This window comes from Sapajus apella, unplaced genomic scaffold (assembly GCF_009761245.1).
Source record: "Sapajus apella isolate SASKATOON/1434 unplaced genomic scaffold, GSC_monkey_1.0 scaffold10, whole genome shotgun sequence".
Lineage (NCBI taxonomy): Eukaryota > Metazoa > Chordata > Mammalia > Primates > Cebidae > Sapajus > Sapajus apella.
The window spans coordinates 26,424,628-26,445,471 of NW_022436950.1; the positions used below are offsets into that span (position 1 = coordinate 26,424,628).

General features: G+C 33.2%; 1 protein-coding gene across 19 annotated transcripts in view; it reads left to right on the plus strand.

The window, feature by feature from the left end:
- Positions 1 to 20,844, plus strand: part of IKZF2 (IKAROS family zinc finger 2) — a 161,818-nt gene that overhangs the window by 96,212 nt on the left and 44,762 nt on the right. For 14 of the 19 annotated variants that reach the window (XM_032278316.1, XM_032278313.1, XM_032278320.1 and 11 more), the window contains 2 exons: positions 6,959 to 7,225; positions 14,164 to 14,331. In XM_032278316.1, the coding sequence (XP_032134207.1) occupies positions 6,959 to 7,225; positions 14,164 to 14,331 (435 nt within the window). The remainder of the gene's footprint in view (positions 1 to 6,958; positions 7,226 to 14,163; positions 14,332 to 20,844) is intronic. The other 5 variants (XM_032278327.1, XM_032278329.1, XM_032278325.1 and 2 more) reach the window with 1 other exon arrangement.

Here is a 20,844-nt window from a genome sequence, read left to right on the forward strand (position 1 = left end):
CGAGGCAAAAGATCTTGAGTAGTTGATATCAGGCTCACATTTATAACTTGCATCCTTTCAATAGCCACTTAACCATGCTTCAGTGTTTATCTGTGGCTGTCCTTCCTGCAATGCAGTCATTTTGAGTGTCAAAAAAGAATATGTCAATATTTTATAAATCATAAAAACTCATATTATTATCATTATTATTACTATTATCATTAAAATGATTCTAAATCTGTAGTCTACCAGAGATTATTTTAACTTGCCTGCTGTTTTCAGGAACATCAAGCATTATTTTTCCCCATATTTTAGATGGTACTAGTGACTGAGTCAGGATAAACAAATTTCCCAAGGTGCCATAACAAGTTAAATGGCAGAAGGGGTGGTACAGACCCTGGTTTTCTGCCATCAGGTGCAGGGTAATGCAACTACACTGTTCTTGGAATAATAACAGTGTTTCAGAAATCACTGCTATCTTAATCTGGAGTAACTTCAGTGGGTTTGAGAAGTACGTAATATAGCTATTTTGAACAAAGAAGAAAGAGGATGGAGGGACCAGTGAGGTGATATGATGTACAGATTTAGAATGCTACCCAGAATTGGCTCAGCTGAAGCTTAGTGACACCAGTGTCTGGACATGTCCAATCATTTATAAAAAAATTATTTAAGGATGTTGTGAAGAAGCTATTTTTCAAGACTCATCTACCTATTTATCCACAGTCAAAAGGAACAAATATATGTGTGGAATTTTGCTGAGGATATTTAAAAAATGATTGCATATAGCCAGGCATGGTGTCTCACACGTGTAATCCCAGTGCTTTGGGAGGCTAAGACAGGTGGATCATGAGGTCAGGAGTTCAAGACCAGCCTGGCCAAGATGATAAAACCCCATCTGTACTAAAAATACAAGAAATTATCCAGACATGGTGGTAGGCACCCGTGATCCCAGCTACTCTGGAGGCTGAGGCAGAGAATTGCTTGAACCTGGGAGGCAGAGGTTGCAGTGAGCCGAGATCCAGCCACTGTCCATTAGCCTGAGTGACTCTGTCTCAAAAAAAAAAAAAAAAATGATTGCGTATACCTTAAAATAATTTTTGTTGTGCTTTTCCTTTAATTGTTTAGACTGTTGGTAAATTCTTAGTAAGTAATTGGGTTTTACATCACACTTTTTAAGGCAGTTTGTTTTTCTAACACATTATTTAAACAGCTGTTGGGATATTAACAGGGATTTAATCATGTTTGGTGTTTCTGTTTAGAAAGTTTAAATGAGAGAGAGTTGTATTAGTATAGAAGCAACTTCAATAAATTATTAGATAGCCATATTGGTTCAATTAGTGTGTATAACGCCATTTCAAGTGTCTGGCATAAACTGAGGAACATTTATGCTTATAAGTTATGAAATCCCTTAAGTGCTCACTTGAATTTTCATGGAACAGAAAGCAAGCATATAAAAAGTACACTTATACATCATACCTGAAATACATATTTTTTACATTTTGTAAGTAAGAATTGTATTTTACTATATTCTGTTCAACACTGTGAAACAAATATTTCTTTAATTCCCATAATATTTACTTTCTTTAAACATTAAAATTAAAATGTGAACTTTGGCAACTAAACAAAAGTAAGTCACTAATTTCATAGAAAACTTGAAAGCTTATTTTATATTCTGTAAGATCAATAAATATATCATTTTAAATAAAGAAAATAAATCATAATCCTTCTGCACTATTTTCCTTGTTAGGAAACTTGACTAACTCGTTTGTAGATTAGTAGAATCAGGTCATATTAATAATAAAGTTTTCAGTTGTAGGAAGTTTAATATATACATATTCAAAAATGTATGAAATGATATTTTCAGTTCTGATACTATATATGCTGTTTTCAGAACCTGACATTAAAAAATTATAGGATTATTTGTAAAAATCAAATTCCAATTATGAGGGTAGGATTTATTCTCTTAATTTGAAAATTCGAAATTAATAATATATTTATCATGCATGTAAAGTGATCTTTTTCTTAAAAATTTTAAAAATTGAGAATTCATATTATTTGAAGAAATAAATTGCCAGACTACAAAATCATATGCTGTCTTGCATAGGTGGATGACTTCGTGAAGTTATAGAGTAAAAAGTAGTAAAGTAAAATGTCCAAGTTTTATTGAAATGCATTTTTACATTTGTATATTGTTCAGTTCAATAAATTTATTATGCAACCAAGTTATATATGTTAGTAAAATATTTGCTGTATTCTTACTCATGAACTCTTTCATGACCATTTTTGGAGTACATACTCTTCTGTTAATTTGAGTTTCTTATTTAAGTTAATACTATTTTTTTGCTTTGGACTTTAAACATTTACTATCATTATTATCAAAGTATTAGGCAAGTAGTAAACACTTAATAAATATTTACTGGTTAAATGATTTTTAAAGAGAAGTCAGTGCTGTCTTTTTTCTTTATTGGCCAAGGTAGATGACTTGAATGAATGTAAAGTCTACAAATGTATGTAATGACTGTTGTATATTTTATTATCCTTTACATTCTTATGTGAGTAAAATTTGGATTTGGATTTTTTTTTTTTTACTTTTTCAAGTATAATGGTGACAAAGAAAATGTCCATTATGACATTGAGTGGATTAAATTAATTTATTTTTAATAGTTTCACAAAATAACATGATTTTGCCTCATTTGGTTTTAGATTCTACCTTTTTTTCACAGTGATCTATACCTTTTTACCAGTGTAAAGGCTTTTATTAGTTATCCTTTATTGCCATATTAGTGAATTAAAGGCAAGTCTAGTATAACTATCCATTCACTATTATGTATCTGGAAGCAATGACTATTATGAAGCCTTTGACTGTAGAGAGCCTAGAATGATTACTGAAGAAACTTTTACAATTGAAAATTGTTTGGCCTGAAAGTTACTTTAAAAAAGAGGATCTGTACAAGTCTCTTTACTTCTTGTCATTTGTAAATGGAATTGATTAAACTAGTTGTTTTTATGGCATCAAGATTACATTCAGGTGTTTATAAATAGTATTTTGAAAGCATAAAGAAGAGGGGAAAAGCTTGACTTCGTAAGAATGTTTATATTATGAAGCATTTTGTTTGGAAAATATGTGGCAATTTTTATCCTGAAATATATTCAAAGCTTTTTCTACATCAACTTGATCATAACAGTTTTTTCCATTAACTTATTCTTTTTGTATGTTCACAAACCTGAGTCTACTAAAATATGGATATAACAATTAGTTATAAATGCTAAGAAATTTCCTGTAATGAAGATTAAAAATTTAATTTCAAAGATTTGAAAACTAAAGGAGCTGAATATTATTGTTCAGTGATTAATAGTTGTAATTCAATAGTTGTAGCATCATATAGTATAGCTACAAATATTATAAAAGTCTTAATATATAAATTATAATTTATGGTACATTTAAGTTTACAACTTACATGTAATCATTAATCAATTAAAATATTAGATGCTCTACATTAGTTAAAAACAACTAGTGAAAATAAATCATGGAATAGTTTCTATGAGTGGAGAAAACTTTTCTATTTAATAGTTAATATTCAAAGAATAATTTCTTTTTATTCTAGAATTTCAACCTAACTTTAGTAAGATGGGTTAAAATTAGATATGCTGGGATTTTGTTTGTAGATAGGCACCATGTATATGCAAAATTTAATCTATGATGTGTATATTAAAATGTGTTGCACTTTATTGATTTACTGTCAGTTCAGAAAAATGTATACATTCATATATTATAAACATATAATTCTTCATAGTATTGTTAGAGAAGGGGTTGCTGCAGCTTAACTATTTCTTGTCTATTTCTTTTTTAGCAGAGTATACATGTTTTTCTTTTTTGAAGTATATTCTTCTATAGATAGAAAATTCTAACTATATTTGTGGTATCTCATACTTTTTAAAAAATAACATTTTTATCTGTTTGATGTTATGTTTTAATTTCCCAATTATAATATTCTCAGTAGGTAATAAAGATCATTTAATAGTATAATGTCAGTCATATTCTTCATAACTCTGAGCTATTTTGAAATTTAAGAGACTCATAGTTTCAGGTTCTAAAACTACACTTTCAGTTATGTATTTCTTCATTCCTGAAATGGAATTCTGATAAACTTTATGCACACTAAGTGAAATAAAGTCATGCTATGTAAAGTTATACTTTTCAATGATTTTCTTTTTAAATTTTAAATGACAATTGTGAATGAAGTGTAAGACTATATGGGATAAGCAATAGCATTTTGCATTGATTTTGAAAGTTTTCCTTACCAGAAAAAATACCAAGGAAGAATTACTTAGATTGTGGAAAAAACTATTCATGCAAGATATATAACCCAGGAGCCATAACTGGAGACTTTAAAAATTCAACATGTGAAATTAGCATATATGCCAAAAAATGCCCTTGAATAAAAAGATAAACCAACATTTTTGTAAAATGCATCATAAACACAGGGCTAAGTTCCTTAGTATATAAAGACCACTTAAATTCATTGAGAAAAGACTGATAACCTAATAGAAAAATGGGCAGGCAACTTTGATAAACAACTCTGGGAAAAAATAAAGAACATTTCAACATGGCAAAAGATGTCCAACTTCACTCATAATTTAAAATGCTTTTTAAGAACCATAGTAAAGTACTGGTTTTAATCTGTCAGTTTGAAAGAACTATGTGGTATTGTAAAATAATGTCTGTAAATGCAAGCAACAAGAAATAATTTTGAATTTCCAATGATGAACTGGATGAACAAATTACACTACATTTATAAAAGGGATTCAGACTCTTTGGAATTTGAAAATTATGATACTGGTTGCCTTTGAGATAGGGCCTGAAAGATTGTGAGCTTGGTTACAAAAGAACTTAATGTTTTTCTGTTGTTTGTTTTTTCTTTGCCATGTTTATGGGTTCTTTAAACACATAAAGCAAATGTAAAGCAATGAAACTCTTTAATTAAGTTAATAAAACATCTCAGTGAATACTCCTTGAACATCTTCTATATACCACAACATTCTTGAGCATGCTGGCAATATAGATATGGATTAAATATTGTCCCAAATTGGCCAGGCATGGTGGTTCACACCTGTAATCCCAGTACTTTGGGAGGCCGAGGTGGGCGGATCACAAGGTCAAGAGATCAAGACCATCCTAGCCAACATTAAACCTCCACTCCACTAAAAATAGAAAAATTAGCTGGGCGTGGTGGCACTTACCTGTAGTCCCAGTTACTTGGGAGGCTGAGGCAGGAGAATCACTTGAACCTAGAAGGCAGAGGTTGCACTGAGCTGAGATTGTGCTACTGCACTCCAGCCCGGCAACAGAGCAAGATTCCATCTCAAAAGAAAAATAAAAAAATAAAAAAATTTGTCCCAGCTCTTTTAAAAAACCATAAGGTAGTACCAATTTGTGAATAGGGTAAAACTCAATGTAGTCAGTACTCTATTAGAGATGGGTCCAGGAAGGATGTATATCACCTTGTAGATCTCAGAGTAGTTTATATACTGTAAGTTGATTGATCTTCACAAAAACCTTATGAAGTAGAACACTATATGTCCAGAAAAAAATAGAAGATAAGCACATGTCCTATATTTACTCATTTAATGCTCATAGCAACCATAGGAAGTCAGTACCATTATCATCTCCATTTTATAAAGGACATGGTGAAATTAAACCTAAGTTTCTCACTGTCCTCACTTTTAATACCTAAACTGTTCAACTCAAACTTCATTCAGTAACTGAATTCATCTCTGTTTTGCAAATGTGAGACTCAGTTAAATAATTAGTTCAAGATTATAATGTTAGTACTCTTCTACCACTCTGCCTCTTGTTAATAGAGGCACACAAAGGAGAGAGAGCCATTTTGATAGTGTACCCTCTTGTAATAAGTACTAAAGACAAATCACAGACTGTGTGGTTTCTCTAAGATAACAATGGCAGTGAAAAGAACTTACTTCCTTTTTATGAAAATATTTCCTCTAATCAAGTAGTACCAAATAAGTTGTTTTGCCTAGTAACTTTGATATGACTTCTTAAGAAATTTTCAATATTACTGGATAAAAAAACAGATAGTCACTTAAAGCTTGTTTCTGCTTTATGAAAAGACTCTGTCAGCAATCCAGAATGAGGGCTGTGCTAACAAAATTCCAACTTTTCTGTGGGATGATCCAAAAACAGCAAACAGAAGGCATTAAATTTCTTAACAGTAGCAAGTGTGTACATGCATGCTATGCCATTCCTGTGATTAGCTGTTTTTTGGTGTGCATAGATTAGAGTTAGAATACTTATATTTTCAAACAACATGCTCTATAGGTAATTTTTTTAGATAGAAAAAATTAACAGAGTAACTTAAGAGCATATGAGGTCTGTGCACTACATTTATATAGCTCTAAACTGAATATATGTATTTAGTCTGATTTTAGAACATTTGCCTTGACAGTGTATCCTCATATGCCAAAGACATTTGCTGGATTAAGAGCCTGAATTGTTTCTCTTGCTCTGTTCAGAAGCAGGTTTATACAAGTACTCTGGTGTGAAACAGAGAATATGAAGTATATGTAATGATCATTAAATTAAAAGGAAGAATAGTTCAGTGTGTTAAGCAATATTTTATCTCAGTCCTAGTAACCTTAGTGACAGACTCGAAAGCCAATACCAGGATTATTAAAACAACTTATTTAAAAAGCAAATCTCTAAGCTAAAGAAACGAATGTATGCAGAAATAAAGACTCATTCTGTTTACCTAGAGTTTTCCTGAGCTATCTTCACTTTCATGACATTTCACTAAAATATCACAGAACACAGTATGTATTAACATGGCATTTGATGATGAACCCTATTCTACTTTATGTATCATTTTCATCCATTTAGTAGAATGGCAATGAGTGGAAAAGAGATGTAGGTGAGAATATATAACATGTATTTAAAATTTATTTTCTTCTTTTCAAATTACAGCAAACTCAGTAAAGCTAGAAATGCAGAGTGATGAAGAGTGTGACAGAAAACCCCTGAGCCGTGAAGATGAGATCAGGGGCCATGATGAGGGTAGCAGCCTAGAAGAACCCCTAATTGAGAGCAGTGAGGTGGCTGACAACAGGAAAGTCCAGGAGCTTCAAGGCGAGGGAGGAATCCGGCTTCCGAATGGTAAACTGAAATGTGACGTCTGTGGCATGGTTTGCATTGGGCCCAATGTGCTTATGGTACATAAAAGGAGTCACACTGGTAAGCAGCTGAAAGAATAACCTGATGACTGCCTGTGACATCTGATGTTGATATTACCTGACATCTATTCTCTTTCCTTTTTATTCAGGGGTGGCAGTGGTGAAAACTACCTTTTCAGAATTCTGCTAGTATTGGATTGCAGAAAAACAGAGAGTAGCCTGGGTCTTGACTTCCAGCCTTCAAATCTGAATAGCATATCAGAAAAGAAGTTTGGGATTCAGTTTCCACAGTTCTTAATATAGCAATAATATGATAAGGGTTCAAAAGGTATAGGAGAATTTCATTATGTAACTTAATCTTTTTGTATTTCTATACATATTTTACCATACGCATGGGCAGGTAATATAGTTTGGTAGATAAGAGTTTATACAACAAAATGGCACTCATGCATTTATAAAAGAGTGAATAATTTTCACTTTATCCAGTTAACTCCTTGGAATACAATTTCTAATCAATCTCTGCCTACCACAAATCTCAGTAGCAGGCAGGTGCTTTTGTAGTTCAGGGATGCTACCATCTTTGTATAATTGTTGGTTATAACTCCTGCAAGAATATATGTAGGATTGAATATGACAAATAGTGGCTGGTGTGCAGGTTGGAATATGTAAAATTGGGATAGAGTGAGGAAAAAGCCCTCAGATTAATTCAGACTATATTTTTAGACATTTGAGAGGTGAAAAGTTTTTTGTGAAAACTAACCAAATGAGAAGGCCTTATTTAAATATTTTTAAACTCTTTGCCAAATTTTTTAAAAAGCAACAGAAATGAGATGGTAAATGGTAAGCTAGGAGGATCATTGACTCTTAACGAAAAAAGTTCAAATTCATATGAAAATTGGTTTAATGGTAATGATGGCTTTCACTATAATGCAAAGTAGTAGTATACAGTGAAATATTAATAACTTAGAGTTTTAAAATATATACTCTTTTGGAAGAAATATAAATCACAATAAATAAATTTATTTAAAAGTTTTATTTCTAAATAGTTTAATAATTACACACTTAAAACATTAACAATATAAGGTAGGTCAAAGTCTTTTGTAATCCAAATCTTTCATATTAACATGAAGAAACAGTCAAATGATTGTCCATTATCGCTTATTTAGGTAAAGGCATTGCTGAAGCTAGAACCAGGGTTTTCTGATGCCCATACTGGTTTTGTTCAAACAAGCTATTGCTTGGTATGTCAGTATACCAAGAATTTAATATGAGGTATGACCATAAACTAAGGCTGATATGTAAAAAAATTACAGTGAGAAGTTATATACTAAAATCAGTGTTATCATAATCAAAATCATCAGCTTTAGAACATATACATTTATTCCTGTCATACGGTGAGTTACATTTTGCTTTTTGGTTTTTTATCTCTTTTTTAAACAGCACCATATTTTAAAAATATTTATATTACTAGTGCAGTTTTTTTCTTTAATTTTTAAAAGTGTCTCAGCTATGCTCATGAAGTAATTCTAACTACAGTTCTAAAAGCAAGTTCCACAAAGTTGTAATATTCACTATGTAAGAGTGATTATATTAAAGAAGGTAACACTCATTCAAATGTGTAACTTCTGTCTAGTAAAATATGAACAAAACAAAATCTGTCTAATGATTTTTTCAGTTGAATTGCATGGAATGTTAAATTTTAAGCCTAAAAACTGAACTAAAAACAGTGTTTAGGTTTTTAATTAATCTTTTATGTTCTGAATTTAAAAAATTCAAAGGACCACAGTATACTTTTTAGAAAATTTCGGTTAATCAATGATTCACTGTAGATACAACAATATTCATGAAGATTGTTAGTTTGTAATTACAATAATGATTACATACCTACTCTACTGTCCTTTTGATATTTTACTAATGTGGTAGAGTTGAATTATTTTATTTTTGAAAATAATCTAATTGGCATGAAAAAGTTAATAAACAGATGTACAGATTTCCACAAATCCTAGGAATATGAGACTCACTCAACTAATAACAGCAAGGAGTATGTTAATGTACACTTGGCAACACTTTTCTGTTAATAAGTGTTTATTGGAGTATTATGCAAATTTTTACCCCATCTTCAGATCTAGATTTTTCTTAAAACTAATAGCCATTTACGGAGGAGCTGTGATACCTGCCATGCTTTGTCGACTTTGAAATTGTGGATATGATATCTTTAAACTAGACACTTAAACGTATTTCTGATGATCCAGCTTATATACCTGAGTGTGTCCTGACATTTTCAACTCCACTTTAGTACCATTTTCAGAATAGAAAGTCTGTCTGCATTTATTTAACTTAAACTCAATTGAGAAAAATATAGTCAGAATGTAGTCATTAGCCAAATATTTTCTCCTTAAAACAATGAACTAGTCTGCATTTTAGAACTTTCCACTCTTACCAATTATTTATATCTGTCTCAAAAACCTTATAATGCCTTTCAGAAACATATTTTTTAGTGCTTTTAGTTCATAGAATATCTAACACACACACACACACACATACATACATACATACATACATATATGCATACATACATACATACATATATTTTTGAGATGAAGTCTTGCTCTGTTGCCCAGGCTGGAGTGCAGAGGTTCCATCTTGGCTCACTGCAACCTCTGCCTCCCAGATTCAAGCGATTCTCCTGCCTCAGCCTCCCAGGTAGCTGGGATTACAGGTGCCCACCACTGCACCTGGCTGATTTTTGTATTTTTAGTAGAGACAGCGTTTCATCATGTTGGTAAGACTGGTCTCAAACTCCTGACTTCAGGTAATCCCCCTGCCTCAGCCTCTCAAAGTGCTGGGATTATAGGCATGAGCCACCATGCCTGGCCTCTAATATTGATAGTGAAAAATGATGCACAACCACCCAATTCATTACAACATCATGGAGTATCAAACTGAATCCACTTCTTCTTCTTTCTCTATCATACTCTACTAAAGTACCTATTCCAGTGTCTTCTTAAATAACATATATATTTCATGTTATTTATTTGATATTGCTACTTTAGTAAGTAATCAGGTAATATTGTCATCGGATACTCCAGGCACTCTTCATTGGGAATATAGAGAGAAGAGTAAACAAATAGAAATAGTAAATCAATTCATGCATGAACACAAATCAATTGGAACATTATAAATACAGAATTTCCTTAATTTTGTCTCTCCTTAGTCTACTCCCATCTTTGTAACTCAATTTTCTGCACCATATTTTGTACATTGCAGTTTTGTGCAGCCATCCTCTTGCTCAAAGGCACTCAGCAGATGCTTGAGATTCTGCATATTTGTAGGTTGTTGTTCCACCCAACATAGGAGCACCCTCTGTCTTTGATGCACAAAAAAGAAATTGAAATGCATATGTGTATATATATATATATATATATGTATGTATTTCAATTGAATATTTAAATGCAAACCTAGAAATAGGTATTTATGAAGGTATATAAAATATTGAAATATATTTCATAATAAAAATAATATATAATCTCACCCCGTCAATAAATATAAATGGACCAGTAGATTGGTATATTGGATTTAAAAGAAAAAACAAAACAACAGATTGAAATGTGGACATGAAAGATACATGACCATGTCTTAACTGTTTTCCTAGATCTAGTTTTATTAGTCTAGACATTTGTTCCTACCAGGGGGAAGATTAGCCATTATGGATATAATAAACTACTTAATGTTTTCCACTTGGATTACGCTATTAATGCAGTTAGTAAATTTGCTTTGATTAACATATGAAGAACGTGATTAATATTTTTTCAGACAAAGTCTAAACTGACTCAAAAAGGGCCAATTGCAGACCATTTAAAGAAGAAATGATTTAAAAGAAATAATTGAGATATGTTGTTTTAAAGTTGCATAGACTGTATGGAATTTTTTGCATATGTACTGTTTGCATAGAGAAAAGATAGTTAACTGAAGCTTTTACTTAATTATCAGATAATTTTATGCTTATCTCTGTAATGCGAGGCCAGAAAATACCCCATGACATGAATAAAAGGGTTGCTAATGTTTTACAGAAATAACTTTTTCAAAAATTGAGTCAATTCACTTTTTGTTATTAGACAGATATGGATATTACTCCTATATTTGGATTATTCCTGGAATTTAACTATGTATATTTTTCAAAATCTCATAAATTACCCTCTGTTTTAATCCTTGTTTCTAATATTGTCATTGAGGGTTTCATTGTGATTATAACTAACTTTAGTTTGGAACACAGTAAAACAGCTGGAGTCTTGAAATGATAATTATCTTTTCATATAATCAAGAGATTAATAGGAATTAGGCTAATAAAATGAGGAAACCCATAAAATTAGTATCCAAATGTGAAAAGCGTCTATCAAGACTTACTCATAATTCAAATCAATATTTCCCAAAGCCTTACCTGATTGAAATTAAAGTGTATTATTTTCCATGCCCCCTTTTTCTTACCAAAAAACAAACAAAGCTAGTTACTTTCATCATGTCTTGTTCTTCTTTACTTCCCATGCCTATGGGAACTTACCGAAGGCATCCATACAGTATGACTTCCACACTCAGCAACAGAACAGTATTTTCAGATATACCTAGGTCACCTTTTGTTTCTTCTACCCCATTTGAGGATGAACATATAAATTCAGAAGTAATTTCTTATTAAAAAGATTTGAAGATATCTGGAGTATTTTGTAAATATAAAAACTAAACTACCTTGTCATTAATCTCATAAAACTCAATTAGGTGAATTTTAAAATTCTTTTTTAAAAAGATTTATCATTATTGTTTCATTTTTAGACTAGCTGTATTTTTGAATAATAATTAACTACTCTGAATTAGGGATTTTGAAATATTTCAACTCAAACATTGTAAGGGGTTTAAAGAAAATCTGAGCCAGCATGCTATAGCAGTATTATCTCAAGGCAAACATGATTTCAAATTGTTCACCACACTTGGTAATTTAACTGTTTTGCAAAGTGTTTGTGAACTAGTTTGTTATTTGCTTGGGAAATGTTACAGAGACAGGTTTTAAAAGTAAAATCAAATATTTGGAGTGAAAAGTATAATATATATTTGCTATTTTCCTTTTTTTTCAAAAAAATTAATTTGTGAAAGAAGTGCCTTCATCTTCCCTTTTATTATGATGTAATTTCATGGCAGGGGTAGGGAGTGGAAAACTCTTAATTTTAAAAGTTGTAGCCTGTGATTCTATTAGGAAAGAGAATCAAAGAATCAAATTGTATATTATGTGTAAAATAAAAAAGATCTGCCAAAATTCAATTTATTTTAAGACCTTATGTTGGAAGACTTAATGTAAGGAGATATAGAGCTTACCAAATTAATCAAACTAAAGAAGATATCACTTAAGGGAATTTTAACATTATAGATAATTTTTTCAACCCAATATTATCAATATAGGTCATCTTGTACATGCAGTTCATAAGAGCTCCAGATTTTTTAAGAAAAAACCTTAACCTCCACCATACACACAGATTACACTTTTTTGATATGTACCTCATTACATTCTTGAAACACTAAGTACTACAGAATTTGAGATATACCTCACCTATCAATTTTTAAATTCATCTATGTTTTATAACAAATCTATATGGTAGAATTTGCAGTAGCTGCTGCCAGAAAGTGACCACAGTTTATCTTCTTTATACCTCTTAGCTTTCTTTAATGAAAGAATCATTGAGTTCACATTATGTCAATGGGCCAAAAAAACTTGAGGTTTTTTTATTCACTATTATTACGTGTGTTTCAGTTAAAGATATATGAAACATGACATTTCAGTGTAAGCTTTTTGAAAAACTATTAAAATTACAATCATCATCTAACCTCAGGTACAGAAATGGTCCAGTTCAACCAAAAGAGAATTGTTTTTTAATGTTCTTTTTATTCTAAACCTTGAGGTTTCATATGATACATTTTTTCTATTTACTTATGTATGAATTTATATTTTATTTCATGTATATCTTTAGAGATAGGTGAATTTAAAATAATAGTATTCTCTTTATGGTTTCATAATGTTATCAATTTGATCCTACTTGCCAATTTTACTGCTCATTGCCTACATGTTTTTATGTTTGATGACATTGGTGAGTCAGTTGATGGCAACAGACCAAACTTATAATTGAGACTTAAAAAACTTTATAGCAATATTAGTAATAGAAAAACAGGGAGAAAAGATTCCTTTCAAACAATGATTTTAGCAAAACCATACAGAAAATGTCTGGATGAATGATGTTATTTGGAAGTTTTGTCAAAGATTTTACTATTCGTGACCAGAAGAATCAAGAAGCCTGGCCTGTATTTGAAGATCTTGTACTAATGAACTTTATAAGCTGGTTCATTTGCTGTACCTTTTAGTTCACCCTTTCCTTATCAGCTAAATGAGGGAGTTAGACCAAAAGTCTCTTTCAGCTAAAAATTTCTGCCAATTTTAAAGAGATAGCATGGTAAAATAAAGAGAACAAGATTTTGTAGTCAAACCAACCAGGTCCATTTCTCACCTTGGCTACTTTCTATCTCTGTGTAATAAAATACTTTGATCTATGAGCTTTGATTTCTTCATTTTTTAATTAAAATTAATACTACCTAATTATTGTCACTGTAAGAAGGGATTGAAATATTCTATGGAAAGCATACAATTGTGAGTAGGGCAGTAAAGTGACAGCACCTCGTTGTTCAACCAATGGTAAATGCTATTCTTGTTATTCTTTTGAGTTAATGATAGGACTTTTGTCACATTTCTACATAGAGGGGAAAAGGTCACTTGATGTAAAGCTTGAAACATTGGTAACTGTATTAGCAAAGCAAATTCTAGGAAGATAAATGTTTAAAAGACTTATGAGGGAGATGAAGATTTTTTTTTTAGCATAGAGAACTGGCTTTGGTTAACAGTGGATGGCAAATTAGCCGCTTGCACATATCCTAGTTGATCCTTCCCATTTCTTCTCCTTTCTGCAGGTGAACGCCCCTTCCACTGTAACCAGTGTGGAGCTTCTTTTACTCAGAAGGGCAACCTTCTGAGACACATAAAGTTACACTCTGGAGAGAAGCCGTTCAAATGTCCTTTCTGTAGCTACGCCTGTAGAAGAAGGGACGCCCTCACAGGACACCTCAGGACCCATTCAGGTAAGTGTCATCAACTCCTTGGGAAGAAAAGTAAAATAGGAAAATTTAGAAGAGTGCTATTAAATAATAGTAACATAGCTTTGGTATGTAGTCAGTAATGACCAAGACAATATTGTTATTGGTGTACATTAAATAATTAATAAATCTTGCAGGATGCATGTATCTTTCATTTTTAGACTTACAGGCTTGGCAAAAAGGAGCATTATCAACTGAAGAGTATCTTACTTTAATATATTAGAATAAGTTGGAAGCTGTTGTGTATTTTCTATTATTTTAAAATTTTATGATTAAGAATGCAATAAATATGATTAATCCAGGATAAGTGAAGATCCAGTATAATGTCGCAGTTATGTTTCAAGTTACTATAGAGGAAACGAAAACTGATTTTTTTTTTTACTGATTTAGTGCTCAGGCTGGGAACTCTGTGGAAAATAAAATTGTTTCTTTTAAACTTAAAAATATACCCAGAAAATTGGCTGTTGGAGTATTTTATATTCCAGTCTTAACTCTTCTTGTATCTTTAGCTCTCCAACTATAGTCATTGGGTACTCTGAAACTTTCCTGTGTTTCATAAATAACCAAAAATCTAGAATATCACAGGGTCTCAGGAGTAAAAGAAAAAAATCTTTAAAAAATTTGATGTTTTCAAGGAATGCCAGGATATAACACATAAAAGAGAAATAATGATCAGAAATCTTAATGAATCTCATTGACTTTTAGCATAAATTTTCATAACCAAGAAGTTAATGATAGAAAATTAATATAGAATACTCTCAAACCAGTTTTATTTGTTCCTTCTGTTTGTAATGACATACTAAATTTTAATTGTAATATGAAGATATGATGGAAGTGATATTTTAATCTACATTGACAAATTGTATTGGAGAGTACTAAGGTGGTGAGATAATGCTTACTGTATTATCTCTCTTTACATTTACCCTTTTTATCCTAAGGCTGTACTGAGTTTTTAAACGTGAATGTGAATTGTGTAAAACTACTTTAAATATTCTTAAATTTGGGGCAGTTACAAAAATTAAATAATTGCAAACACAAAACCAAAATATTTTAAGCATATAATTTTCTTTCCTCCCTGAGTTAAAGGCATTCACTTATTTCTAACTACAACATTTCATGTTTTATGTTTAAATTATGCTATCAAAATTATATCTTAATGCAGTAATCTATTATGAAAAGTATTCTTTATTGAAAAATAATTTTAGGACATGACAGGTATTTCCTTTAGCTTGTCATGTACTCTAGCCAGTGTAAATTATTACTGAGTTGTCCAAAGATAATACAACAAATAGGTTTTCATGAACATATGTTTTTGCCTCAACTTTGTGTAATAAATAACTTTAAACATCCATCTTATTTTCGTTGAAATTGTGTTGTTTTTAATATTATGGTTTTGTGTGTGCATATTATATTGTCTTCATAAATAAAGACATGATCTTTATAACTGCCATTGTGCTGATTTTGCAATTTAGTATACCAAGTTATGATTTTTGCAGATCTAAAAATAGATATATTTAAATTGGGTAATTCAAGAGTGTTTAATAGAGTCACTGTTGGAGAGGGGCATCCAGCTACTACATCACCAAGAGCTGACACCAATTCAATCATGCTTCCAATTGGAACCTAAAATATTAGCCATCCCCAATGTTCTTCATAATAGATAGAACATAACAGAGTTGCTATAGTTTTTGCTTCTCTAATTGGCCAGAAAGCTCAAAATTGATCATTATAGTTTTTTTCTTCCACTCAATTCCATCTTCCACTTACTCTCTTTAGCACATTGGCTAAATAAGGTTCTTTATCTGATAGGTGACTCAAATTTTATAGATTCGGAGTCTTCGGTGGCCCTGTCTTTCTTACATTACTACAGTTTTTCAATAACCAAAATTATTAGATAAGTATTTCTAAAGAGATGCCCCAGTAAATTGCCTGAGTTCCAAGCATAGCTCTTGTCCGCGCTGTACAGCAACAGTTCCAAATCATTCTGGTAGTCTGGAAAAATCATAAGCTAGTCCTTGTTTGTTTAGCAGCTTGACATGCCCAGAATAGATAGTGAGTGTCCTCAGCTTCCAATACAGCAGGACCAGAGTTCTGAAGCCTGGAGAAAATGTTCTTCTTTTGGGAACTGAAATCTCTAAAACCACCAATCTGAAGGTTTCAGGACACAGAGTAAAAAACCTTAAAATCGGTTATTTGATGTTATTAGAGTGGCCACCTCTACCTTAACCTCTTTGTTCTCAGACTCATGCCTTCTGGTTATGGAGGAGATGACGTTGGTCATATATCATATCCTGTAGAACACACCCAAACTCCTCCCAGATGGTAACCATGCATGAACCACTCCTTTGGTAGGCTATTTCGTCACTCCTTTAGCCAGCTGATTCTGGATGGTGATACATGGGTTATGACACATGCATTCTATAGATCTGAGCTAATGGTATTTGTCTTGCCATTAAAAGGAGTTTCCTGGTTGAAAGCAATGTTGTAAGGAATACCACAGTAATTGGTAAGGCATTCTGTTAAATCCATACTTGAGGGAAGTTGTAAATGTATTTAAGAGAAAGGGAAGGCACATCCCGTTAGGATAAATTTCTTCCTCCTCCATGTTGGAAAGAGTCAAATGTAACCTGCAACTACCTGCTTGGTTGATCTCCCTCAGGAATGGTGCCATATCAGGGTCTCAGCACTGGAAAATTGTGAGCTTAGCAGTGGTGGTAGTTAAATCAGTCATGGAGAGGAGGAAGTCCATATAATTAAATCTGTTCAGTTTCTGTATCCCTACTCCCATTATCGCTTTGTACATTGGCCCACTGAGCAAGTACCAGGTAAGCCTGGTAAAGTGTCTGACATTCATGAGATTACCTTGTTCAGATTACTAAGAGCCTTCTCTATAGTGAATGCCCTCTAGAGAGAATTTACATGGAATATCATATCATCATATTTTGTACCAATTCTGAAAGATGCATCTTTATAACTCTCTCCTAGACCTTCTATCACCACTTGTCCAATTTTGTTCTTTGAAGTCTTTGACCATATGGCCATGCCATATATCATTACCTTAACTGTCTCTTCTATGAAAAGTGTACAGTTAAATGTACTAGCTGAAGGAAATTCTGGCTGCTAGAGGGATAGCCACTGTATTTCAGGGCCAGCTCCCTTAAGTGGACCTGTAAACACAGTAGTCACAGCTGCTATTGAATTCCAGGCAACCTATTTACAAACCAGATCCATACCGTTTCATCCTCATTAACTGGTCACTGAGAATACCCCATGAGGTCATGCATATGGGTTGAAGGAAACAGATTGAGAAACATTAATAGTGGGTATTAGGGACATCTGAGCTAGTTGCTCATACACTGTACTTGGGCTTCCTCAACCAGCATAAGAAGGCTTCGGGGAAGAAAAATTTACCAAATAAATGCTGTTGTACACATTTTTGATATGTTGAGTTAGATAACACCTAGGTTTTGATACACAGTTTGGGCCACATTGTCATTGGGTGTCCTATAGCCTGGTACACAGTCTTAACCACAGTTCATTAGCAAGTAAGGAGTGGCTTTTCAAATGGAGAGTAGTTCTTGTTAGAAGATTGCATGTCTTCACTATAAAACCATGAGGGATCTCCACACTGAGGCTTCCATTGGCAGAGTTGTCATACAGCCTCTCCATTTACCACAGACATTTCCAAAAATCATTGCATCTGCTGAATTTTAGAGTCAAAGGTAGAGGGAGCTTTCATCATGGCAGGAGTATGATGTAGATCCTTTTCTTACCCCAGGCTGCTGTCAAATTGGACAGCCCTTTGATTACCTAATACATGTACCACAGAAGTTTACCCAAATGTGGTCTATCTTGCTTCTAAAATCTAGAGAGGCCACCACATTTTGTGTTTCATTTTTCAGGAAGGAAGGTGCAGGGTACAGCAATTTCTCACTTAATATGTAGCATCTGTTTCAGTAATGCCCAGATCACTGGCCCATAAAATTTTACCAATGCTGAAAGTCTCTGAACACTCTTGAAGTTTATCTCCTATTCTCTACCATGTATCTCTTACTGAGGCATCTCAGGTATTTACCATATCCTGCTCCCAAGTTCAATCAACGTTATATTATGAATATAATATTCCAGCTTGTTGTTTTGTGGGATATCAAGATGAACAAGATTTCTCCAGACTATGTTATGACAAAGAAAGTAGAGTTTACCTAGCCTTACGTTGAGATAGTGAAAGTATGTTTTTCCTGTAGTATGAAGGGAAAAAACTGCTTCTGACTATCTTTGTTATATGAATTATCTTAAACAGAAATCAAGCCCATTGCTTTATGCCTAGTGTCGGGGACTATGCTAATCTGCTTCAGGAAAGATCGTACAGCTAAAACTGCATCAGTTAACATTATGATATGATTAAGTCTGCATCAGTGTCATATATTCACCTAGTAAACAATTTAAATGGGTATATAGTATGAATTATCACTGCTAACATCTTTCAATTTTCTGATGGTTTCGTTAATATCTGTTATTCACCCATATAATTATTATTTCTTTTAGTTTGCTGTCTTGGGAGAGATGATGGTTATAGGGCTATGCTGTCCAATACGGTAGCCACTAACCTCATGCGGTTTTTAAACACCTAAATATGGCTAGTGGTACATGTTGAAATAATATTTTTTATTTTTCTTATTTTTTTACTACAGTTTTGTGTATATTAATTACACCTCAATGAAGTTGTTGGGGAGAGGGAGAAGATACTACCATCCCATGTTTCTCTGCTTTCTCATCATTGCCACATTACCAAAAAGTAGTAGTCTTAGTATTGCCCATTTTATTTAGAATTGCAATTGCATAACCCTTCAAATCAGATTCTGGAGTTGGTCTACAGCCTTATTTGCCCAGAGGCTTAAGTGGATAAGGAACCCTTTTAAAGCTGACATAAACTTTGTGGTATTATTCCTGTATTCTGACTTGAGTATTCAAGGCATTCAGTTTGTCTTTCACCTCTGTATGCTCCTTAGGGCCATCAGCCATGTCATGCTATAATCTTTACACACTGCCATTGCTGCTTTAGCAAGTAATGCCACAGCTCCCAAAGCCTTACCCTGCATCGCGTATCCTTCCATGCTACCACCAGTGACAATTCGAATAATCATCTTTCCAGTAGATGCCTTGCATCACTACTGTCCCATCACCTCCCTGGTAAGGAGGCCATCCTGCTATCCCTGAATTCCCTTTTGACTGGAGCTTTGGGCCATTCCTAATACCAATAACTCTTACCAGGCAGAATCCTGACAAGAAAGCAACAAGACACTCAAATGGGGAAAATTTGGGGATATCCATGAAAAGACAAATATTCACAAAAGAATGGTTAGGAATAAGGGTAATCTACAAAGGGTGGTTGGGTCTACAATAGTAGGAAGCCATTACTGGCTCTAACCTGAAAAGGAAAGGGGATCTAGAAGTCACTGGAATTAAAAGAAATAGGAAAGGGTCTTGAGCACTGACCTTCAGTAGAAGAATGTAGCCTTTGCTAACCTGTGACTTGGGGAATAAACACCCTGACCTAACTCTTTCCACCCTCCAGCCTCTTACTGGTGTCTCACATTGACTAAACTTAACCAGAATCCAGAGGACAAGGGACCCTATTGATTAAAGCCAGTAAAAAATAGCTCTTGCAGGAGCAGAGCAAAGAAGTGTGGAAAATGGCTATGGCAGCCAAACAGAGATTGTGCCACAGATTAACTAAACTTTAAGAACTAGTGCTTAAAATTACTAGTATAGAGCAGGGGTCCCCTACCTCCTGGCCACAGACCAGTACCAGTGAGTGGGTGGCCTCTTACAAATTGAGCTGCACAGCAGAAGGTGAGCAGCTGGTGAGGTGAGCAACCATTACTGCCTGAGCTCCGCCTCCTGTCAGATCAGTGGCAGCATTCGATTCTCAGGGGCACACACCCTATTGTGAACTGCGAATGTGAGGGATCTATGTTGTGTGCTCCTTATGAGAATCTAAAGCCTGTTGATCTGAGGTGGAATAGTTTCATCCTGAAACGATTTCCCCCACCAGCCCTCATTTGTGGAAAAATTATCTTCCGTGAAACCGGTCCCTAGTGCCTAAAAGGTTGGGAACTGCTGGTATAGAGTATTGAGGGAAATATAATGATTTTGAATTTAATCTCTGTTTTTATGAATATTATGATTGGTAGAAAGTATTTGCCTCCTCTGAGTAATAACTGTCCATTGTTTTATTGTATTCTTATTTATTATGTTGTATATTAATACCACATTTCTACTTCCTATATGGTAGACTTAAAAATTTCTCATCTTGATTTTTATTTAGTAGGTTGGTAACAACAAGACCAGCATTGGTGTACATGAATATGTTTCTGTGATAGTTTTACAGTTTAAGAAATAAAAAATACTTTAGAAAATATCTGGAATACATGTATTCAATAAATACTAGGGTGTGTGTGTGTGTGTGTGTGTGTGTGTGTGTGTGTGTGTGTGTGT